The 9,860-nt window shown below is 42.8% G+C and overlaps 1 protein-coding gene across 1 annotated transcript; it reads left to right on the top strand.

The window, feature by feature from the left end:
* The first annotated feature begins 260 nt into the window (after window positions 1-260).
* Window positions 261-9,425, top strand: RBM24 (RNA binding motif protein 24). The gene is made up of 4 exons (XM_081996961.1): window positions 261-836; window positions 1,394-1,517; window positions 2,554-2,608; window positions 8,992-9,425. Exons 1-4 carry the CDS (start codon window positions 669-671, stop codon window positions 9,326-9,328), a joined length of 684 nt encoding a protein of 227 aa, XP_081853087.1. The 5' UTR covers window positions 261-668; the 3' UTR covers window positions 9,329-9,425.
* Window positions 9,426-9,860: the final 435 nt, after the last annotated feature.

Here is a 9,860-nt window from a genome sequence, read left to right as displayed (position 1 = left end):
TTACAATTTTTTTTTCATCCTATGTCCAAACCAAGAACAAGAACCACAACCACCATCACCACCACAATAGTAGTAATAATGGCAATGCTGCGGTATCGTAGCTTTGCTCGCCTTTTGGGGGGGGAACATCCAGCTGTTGCCCGACAGCGGTGTGTCAGCCCCGGCTGGGCCGCGGCCGAGCGCGGGGTCCGCCCCGCAGCCGTCCCCGCCCCTGCGAGGAGGAGGAGGAGGAGGAGGAGGAGGAGGAGGAGGAACCGAGAGTGCCCGACCCGGTGGCTTTTAGCGGGGGCGAGGCCACTCAGTTGCTAGCGCCCGGGCCTTTCGCTCCTCTTCCAGCAGCTGCTCGTTTTCGGCGCTACGGCCGCCAGGCTGGCTGCAGCCCGGCCTCCCCTCCGCCTTCTGCCGGTACCTACCTCAAATCCGCCGGCGGCTGCGGGGCTCCGCTCCTGAAGGAGGAGGGAGCTGGGTTCGCAAAGGCGAAAGGGAGTTGCGTTGTAACTGGGTGGCGGGGGGAAAACGGGGGTGGGCAGAGAGGAGGAAAAAAAAAATAAAAAAGGAAAAAAGAGCGGGGCTGACTCTGGAAGCGGGTCTCGCCGCCCAGGACCCGCACGCCCCGGCGGCCACGCGTGGGTGCAGAGCGCGGCGCGGCGCGCAGGGCCGGGCGGAAGATGCACACGACGCAGAAGGACACCACTTACACCAAGATCTTCGTCGGGGGCTTGCCCTACCACACCACCGACTCCAGCCTGCGCAAGTACTTCGAGGTTTTCGGGGACATCGAGGAGGCGGTGGTCATCACCGACCGGCAGACGGGCAAGTCCCGGGGATACGGCTTTGTAAGTGCCGGGGCGCGGGGCTGCATGGGCGGCGTCACGGCGAAACTTCGGCAGGGGTCTCCTCACCGGGCGGGGGGCGTCGGGCGTTCGGCCGGGTTTTTTTTTGTTTGTTGGTTTTTTGGGGTTTTTTTTTGTTTTTTGATTCTCCTCTCTCTGCCGGGTGGTGAGTTTGGAGAGAGGCGGGAGGAGGAGGAGGAGAAGGGGGGGGAATTACTGAAAAAGGAGATTGAGGGGGGGGAATTACCTAATTGCTCGCAGCGCCGGCAGCGCGCCTGTTGCTCCCTGATACGGCCGCGCCGGGGGTTATCTGCCGGCGGCGGAGCTCAGCCCGCGCCCTCCGCCCTGCGCCCGCTGCGGCTACCGGCTGCCGGCGCCCCGCTGCTTCTGCTGCCGCCGCCGCCGCCCCCGAGCGCTCCGCTCCGCTTGGCGGGCGAGGGCCCCTCGCCGTCCCCGCTGCGCCCCGTCGCGCCCGGGGCGGGGGGCAGCTGGGTCGCTGCCGTGGGGCAAAGTGGTTTCCCCTTCGGCGCGGGATCTAACACGCGGCATCGCCCGTTAAGGTCACCATGGCTGACAGAGCTGCTGCTGAACGGGCTTGTAAAGACCCCAACCCCATCATCGATGGCAGGAAAGCCAACGTGAACCTGGCGTACCTGGGTGCCAAGCCGCGGATAATGCAGCCAGGTAAGGAAGCGTCCCCAAACGGCCTTTCTCTCTGTACCTCAGGTTTCTGAAGAGAGTAAAACTTTTTTTAAAAAAAAAAAAAAAGCAGTGCCGTCCTGCACTTTCCTGAGGTGCACCCAACTGTTTGGGTGTGTTTGGGTTTTTTAAGTATGGCGTGTAGTTCACTTTCTGGCTATTTTGTACATGTGCCTTATTTAAAAACCAAAAGAGAGCAGGAATAAAATATCTAAAGTTCCTCAGGAAGACTTCCACAGCTCAGACGCTTCATTGGTTATTCCTGCTGCTGGGAATGTGGTGGCACTGACCATTTACAGTATCATTGCAGGGAAAGACTGGCCTAGGAATGAATCACTTCCAGTGTGTGTGCTCTTATTAATATAAACAATATCTTAATGCAAGCCCCTTAAACAGATGGGAGCTATTATGTGGACTTTAAAATGAAACAGCTCTTCCTAAGAGCACATCTGAGCCAATCTGATGGCCTAGCCGCTTCCCAGACTGCTGCTTTGCAGCAAGAGAGACAGGAGCGTGTGCATGTTTGTGCTGGAAAGGAGGCTGCTCTGAATTCCCATGTGCTTAGCTTGAGGAACACTTCCGTGAGTAGTTCAGTGCCCACCAAGGAAAGAAGGGGTTTATGCCTTGAACAGAAATGAAGCTAGGATTTGACCCCCATCCTAAGTCCTCATGAGTAGGGGTGGCTCGAATTTAAGTCTGTAGGAAGTAGACAAATAACACCAATGAATGGAAAGCACCATATAATCCTTTGGAGGCTAAAGTGAGGGACCAGAACAGAGCACAAAATAAAATGTGAATGAAAACTTTGTGCTTGTTGTTTTGGAAAAGTCATTCTTCTAAACGTCTCTAGGAAAGCGTGTGCTTGACTTTAGTTCTGTATGGTGGTTCTGCCGCTTTTCAGACATCCATCACTGGAGGTTGTTAGTGAAGGCTGTTACTCCGCATTTGTGTGCGTGTGTATATATAGCGTAAATAAGTGGCCAAAAGCACACCCATACAGAGAATGTGTTTTTGTTGGTAGGTTTTGCCTTTGGTGTCCAGCAGCTTCATCCAGCTCTCATACAGAGGCCTTTTGGGTAAGTCTGTTCAATGGGACCTCAAACAGGGGAGGAAAAATCTTACTTTTTAAAAAAGGAAAGAAAAAATATGATCCTTGAAGGCCTCTTGCAGTAGCAGCCTTCTAAACTCACCAGCAATGCTGAAGTTCTCAGACTTAGAAATGTATACCCATAAATGCGCTCACCTTGTCGGTCATGTTCTAAATGCCGCAGCTGAGTCAAGTTGTGTGGGACGTGTCCCTTCCACCTAAGCAGTCCAGTCCCGTATGACCCTATGATAAAACAAGGAGGTATGACTTGATGCAAGATTGCTGTGCCCCATTTCTCTTTTTTCAGCTTGACTCAATGTTATTTATCTCTTTCTAATCTGACAGGGATCGTTTACAGTTAAGATAACTGATCAGAAGGATATGATGATAAGAGGTGGAATAGTTCTGTTTGGAATTAAACTCTGTAACCAGTAGACTCAAACACAAACAAGCTAAAATGGTGATTAACGATGCATGTATGTTTTTTTTCATATAGTCAATAGACCTCCGTGTGCTTTTTCTTATTTATTTATTACAGTAATGAAGTGGTGTTGATAGCTAAACTGTGTGCTTTTATTTAATTGAAAGAGCTGTAGTGAAAGTTGGGGGGGGTGTCTTTTTAAATTTGTTTTTGTTGTTGAGGGGTGACTTTGCCATGGGGAGCAAAGGGCCTTTTTTTTTTCCCTTGCTTTCAAGCTGTAGCTTGTGACTTTTAACCGTATTTTGTAGTGAGTGCTAAATTGTGTGACTTCTTGATTTTTTTTAAGTAAATCAACGTATTGCTTGCATGTTCATAATTTGGGGGAGTGTTTGGAGGGGGGTGTGGAGCTCCCTATTAACAATGTGCGTCCATTTGGGCTTTCTAATTTGAGATTTTTTTTCTTCAATCTGTTTTTAATATGTAGCGCATTTCTCCTTTACTTGAGTATACTCTTCCTAAGTAGATCTAACTCTTGCTTCTTATAGGCATATAATTAGGAGGTGAAGTCTGCTTTAAACTTTCCATACAGTGTCACTTCACTAATGCACACTGACTGAGAAACTCATTGAAAAATAATGCATTTTGCTAAATAATGATTAAGCTAACAATAAAGTAGAGAAGATGCGTCACAAATGTATTTTGTTTATTTGACTAGAATAACTTTAGAATATTGTACCTAGCTGTTATTAAGCAACAATAGCTTCACAGTAGTTTGAGATTTGTCAAAACGGTAGGAAACAGTTCGTGTTCTACAGGGAAACTGTAGGGAAAAAACTGTAGGGAAAAAGTTCTCTTAGAAACTCTACGTACTTTTAAAAGAGAATGTTGATTCTTCTGAGACCCATGGGGAGGTTGTGGAAAACTTTTTTCCTTCTTATGATGATCCTCTACTGTATTTTGTTCAACGACTTTGAAGCGTGAGGCTACAACAGCGTATATGCAGTGATCAGTTTATGATGCCTGCGCTAAGGTAGGCAGGAGGCGGAGCGCGTTGTCTACAGAGCTGTTTAAGCACTTGTTGCAAAGAGGAACCAGTGAACTGCCCGGGGATCAGCCGTGGAGAAACTAAGTATTTGCTGAGCACAACAAAAAAGGGAAAACCTGTGGGCAATCCATTGCTTAAAGGACTGTGCAGATGTAGGGCTTTTTCTTGCTTTTCCTTACCCAGAGCCAACAGTAGATCATGTAAATCGTGTTTAGGTCAGGGAAATTCTTCCAGCAGGCTGAATAAGGTTTTATTTCTGGTGCAATGTACATAAATCTAAAGAAAAAGAGTGTTGGTTGCAGGGTCATGTGTATATGAAATTGGTAATTTTTAATCTTTGGCTTTTGCCTTTCTTTTGCTATGTGCAAACAAAGGAAATTACTAATCCTGCTTCCTCCTCAAAATGTCCAATGACCTGTACCTTTTCTAAAGAATGTTGTTCAGATTAAGAACCGCAGCATTCATTAGGATGAATGAACATCTTCATTCACTATATTCCTTGACAATAAAAAGGGTTGTTTCAGTGCTTACTGGAATCTTTTTTTTTTTTTTTTTTTTTAGTGAAGAGTTCACTCTAAGAGTATGTTACATGGGCTGCACTGAAATACATGGTCACCTTAAAGCCCTTCTTCCTCCTGTGCAGTTGTACTTTTTTAAAAGTACACTTTACTAATATGCTGTGTAAAATGCGTCATAGTGGCAATTCACTACCAATACTCTAACCCATACACAAAAGCTCCAAATGTTTTGCATTTTTTTTTTTTTTTCCTTCCTACTGGCGTGCAAATTAATGAGGTGCTGCCATATTCTCGTATGGTCAGCAGTGTTTTCATATGGTTCCCCACCTACCAAAGAAGAAATTGAAAATAATTCAATAATACTACATTACTTTTACTGAGGAGATGTAGAAGTACAATATTCTGAATTAAGTACGACATTAGTATGGTGGTGGGAGCCAGAAACTAGATTAGCTTCAGTGTATGAAGCATTTAAAATGCTGGGAATTTTTATTTATTAAGTGCTGCAGAGATCAAGTCGTCCACCAGATAACACTTTTCCCTGCTCTTTCCATTCAGCATCTATCTTACTGTTAGTGTGTTTTGTAGAAAGCTGTTTGATCACAGGACTGGTTATCTATACAGCTCTGTTTTCAGGATTGTTTATTAAAATACTATCTCTGAATTCAGTAGGAATTTATGGAGGGGGAAGATGACTTTGTCTCCTAAGATAGCATTTCTCATTTTGCTGATATAATTTTTACTTTAATATTTGTGGGAAAATATGGGGTTATACAGAGTTACTGGTGTAGGATATGACTTGTTCTGTCAGAGATTTTTTTTTTTTACCTTTATTTTTTCTCTAAAACTCGTACCTCAATCAAAGTAAGAACATTCCCACTGTTTTTAATGAGACCAGAGTTAAATCCAAAGTTGTTAAGTTCTTCATCAAATGGTTAGCTGGTCCTACCTGCTTCATATTATCTTCCAATAGTTAGGCAATTCTGCCTTTCCTGAGAGAAGGAAAAGCCCTCTCCTGAGTTTATGATCAAAAGACCTGTATGATACTAGACCATGGATAATCTGGAAAGACGGAATGAAGCCAGAACAGTCAGAAGTTAACCTGCGGAATGCTAAATGTCCTCTTAATGGTATCAGGTGCAAATTTAAAAGGAAGCATTTTAAGGGTCTTATGTGTCTTGATGTTTACATAACCTATTTCTGCTATAAGGAAAGCTGTGCCTTGGTGAACATGTACTCTTTAATTATGCTTACAAAACCAGATGATGCCATGCAAGGGCCAAAGCAAAACATTGAGTTCAAAGTTAAATATCTACTTTCATGAGAATTTAACGTTGAGAGTCAATGATGTGCTACTACTGCTGAATTTCTATATGCCACAGCTCTCCGCATTAGCCTACAAAGTTCTTTCTTGCATTTGAAACAATTAGCTTTCACTTTATTTTTGCTTATAGGATTATTTTTGAGGTCTTAGTTAAACACAAACCTTCTGTTACAACAACAACAAAGGTCTTAACAGCACACAGCAGGAGTGTATGTCATTCAAGTTTGAATATCCCAAAGCTGCAGTTACTACTAAAGTTAAATGTGGCTTCCCTTTTTTCTTTATTGCAAAAACAGTAAATATACATTCCAAAATAAAAAATACTGCCAGGAAATAAAGCTTACCATGTATAATTCTTACACTCTTCCTCTCAAAAGTAAAGCAGCAGCTTTTATTTAAAAACGAGGATACTAACGATATCCAGCATAACTGGGAATTGCTTTTTCAGCTTTTGACCTGGCAGAGCATTAAAAACAGTTGGGTTCTGAATGGCTGAGACCTACATGTGCTGGCCTCTGCAGTAGGTAGAAATGTACTTTGGCCATATAAAGCCATTTTACTAGACTCAAAACAGTTGTAGCATGACAGATGATCAAAAATAGCCCCACTGCAGCTTATGCTGTCAGTCATCATGTGTGAAATGGCATGGTGCTGAGGAGCCTGCACAGGGTTTATGTTTATTGTAGGGTAAGATGTGGCAAACAGATAATGTTTCATAACTTGACCACCTGTTAGTTTCTTGGCTTAAATAAAACAAGTCACAAGAGTTTAAGTGGGTGCACATGTATCTTTCTGTCTTGTTCAAGGATATGGCCCAATGTCCTAATGTCTTCAGAAAATCTTAGTAACATCCGTTCAAGTCACCACAAGCACCTAGATAAGCTTGCTTACTGTCTCTTCTGTTAGAATGACAGTCATAAATGCTGTATATAAAGATTCCTTTGATGTGGTGTTAAATGAACTCTTAATGATGCAGAAGAGGCTCTCAATGACTTCAAATTTCGTTTTATACCTCTTCCCTTAATACTTAAAAAATGCAGTGTTACATTTATTAGGATCGTACTTGATTGGTGACTAAAATGCTTTTTTTATGCTCATCCATTTTGTATGGAGAGCTCAGGTAATGATGTGTATTTAAATGCATAGAGCCAGCTTAAGTATGCTTCAAATGCACTTCTGGCTAATCACTTCATAAATTAGGTGAGTGTTAAAAACCCAACTTACGGTTTTGTTTTATGTTTTCTTTCCCTTCTCAGTCCCTATTTGTCACTCTCTTTTTTTGTTTTGTTTTCATTTCTCCGTTTACACAACAGGAAATTACTTTCATTGACATGTTGGGTTTTTATGATTGTGGTGTTCATGTCTTAAACAGGGCAACTGAACATTTCTCTCTGCTAATATTCCTATTCAATCAACTGAGCTCTTTTTTTCTTAAAAAGAAAATTAGTCTGTTCTAAAACTTGATGATCACTTATTTTAAACTATGTTTTGCTATGAATCTAGTTGACAGTATCCTCTCTGAGTGAAATGTTTCCTTGTTGCCCACTTAAGTAAATCTTGAAATTATTTTTAAAATGAAACAAACAAAAAACCCCCTTCCATTAAATCTTGAATTTGGAGAAAAGAGGACAGTTTTTACCATTGCAATTTGTATCTGTGTTTACAGTGCACTAAAAGGTTGGTGCAGTCTTTAGAGTTGTCTGTAAAGGTAAAGTTCAGTATGAAATAGCAGTAAATCTGCATAAGCAGTTTTTCACAGATTTTACAAAGATGCAGTGACTGGAAAGGAGTTGCATATATGAAGTACTTCTCTGTGGAAATCCAGATGCAAGACAGGGTTATGAATGTAAGATGATAATTATATTAAGTATATTATTTTCTAAAATCATACTATATGATAAAATACAACTGAGATGAACTTCTATGTACACTTGTGTGCTAAGACGATATGATGAATTTTCAAAACTGAAGGGCTAAGTAAACAAGCCAAGGAAGTGAGTTTTGTGACTTGGAGAAGACGGGAAAGCGTGTACTGATTTGTTCAGAATGGTTATTTCTTAAGCTGTAAATTTGTGTTTTTGCTTTTGTTAAGCACCAGATCTATTTAGACTTAATCCTATGCCCATCTCCCAAAAAACTCTATGCTGTATGTCTTGCATAGAAATAAACAAGCTGGCACAAAACAGGACATCAGTGGCCTGATAATCAAACAGGTTTGACCCTTGTGTCCTTACAAACTTTATAAAAGTGTGATGCACATGTACTTAGGAGTCACTGTTATGGATTTTAATAGCATCTATGTAGCTTCCCCTCAATGGCCTCTTGTGACGGAGTGAGCTGCACTATCGTTCGTTTGGAAAGTGTGATTCTTGCTGTGTCTACCACACTTGTGAACTTTATTTAAACTCCTTTGTCGCCTGTGTTGTTTTTTTTTCTTATTTTTAATAAGGGTGACTGAGGTTGCAGAGAAATTAATGTGTGCTGAGTCTGCATAGCAACTTAAGTAGGGTTGCCACAATACACTTTTCACCCCCTCTCCCTGAGAAGACTTTACGTAAAGTCAGGGTTCAACCATTTTGTTGCCTTATTGGCTATTGTCAAACTCATTGTAGTGATGCTGTCAAACTGCTCAGTTACTAATAATAAAAGTATTGCAGGAAATCATTTTACTAAGAGTTGAGTAGTTAAGTGAGAAGCAGGGTAATAAAAATGACTTACAGGTGTTTTGAAAACAAATGCTGCAATTTTCCAGATGGAATAATGAAGCTTACTCCTTTAGGGTTGTCTTAAAACTGACATCAGTAATTGATTTTAATAGCATTAAACATAATATCCTCAAGCAACGTTAAACACTCCTATTTAACTTGGCTATAATGCTGTGCTTTGGAGCAGTGCATCTCCTCGGGCCAGTGAACTGATAATCGATCCATTCGGTCTAGTTATTGTGGCAACCCTATGCACATAACAACAACTAAATTGAGTTTGTTTTAGTTCGGAGTATGGATATGACGCTTAGGCGTGGACTCGCATACCAACTCTAACTCCCTCTCCCATCTTTCAACAGGATACCTGCTCACTATGTCTATCCACAGGCTTTTGTCCAGCCTGGAGTGGTAATTCCCCATGTTCAGCCCGCAGCAGCCGCTGCTTCCACTACGCCTTACATCGATTACACCGGAGCTGCATACGCCCAGTACTCGGCCGCCGCGGCCGCCTATGAGCAGTACCCGTACGCCGCCTCGCCGGCTGCCGCTGCCGGGTACGTGGCGGCGGGGGGCTACGGCTACGCGGTGCAGCAGCCCATCACCGCAGCAGCGCCTGGGACGGCCGCTGCGGCGGCTGCTGCTGCTGCTTTTGGCCAGTACCAGCCCCAACAGCTGCAGACAGACCGTATGCAATAGCAGATGGACTCCTGAAGGAAGCTCTTTCTTTCTCTTCCTCTTTTCAGCCTTCCAGTATAAGTAGTTAATCAGAGACAATTGATATTAACTAAGGAGCTTTAAGGAAAGCAATGCTATTGCGAAACTAAAGATTTTTATTCCACTGTCTTCATACAGTATGCATCCAAATCATGTTGTTAGAGGGGAGGGGTAGTGCGGCATATCTAGTTTCAAGTATCAAGCCAGAAGAAAATGGGGGGGTGGGGGAAAAATACTGTACTGTCATGAAAGAGTGGCAGGAGTAGCAATGGGACTTCATATTTTCAAACAAACAAACAAGAACCAAAAAAAGCAAAGGTGTACTTTTTTACAGTATCAGGGAAGCAAAACTGCCTTTTTTAAGTAAGAAAATGGAATTTGAAAAGTTTGAACCAGGGAAAAAACTGAGTCAGCAATATGTAATCTTTATCCATTTTAAGAAGAAACAAGCTTAAAGCACTGATTGTCCTTTCTAGCTTTCAGAAGTTGTCTTCGTGAGATAGTACCTTCTCAC

Source organism: Phaethon aethereus, assembly GCF_964289735.1.
Source record: "Phaethon aethereus genome assembly, chromosome: 2".
Lineage (NCBI taxonomy): Eukaryota > Metazoa > Chordata > Aves > Phaethontiformes > Phaethontidae > Phaethon > Phaethon aethereus.
The sequence above is the reverse complement of the archived record's forward strand: the minus strand, read 5'-3'. Positions and strand labels throughout refer to the sequence as shown.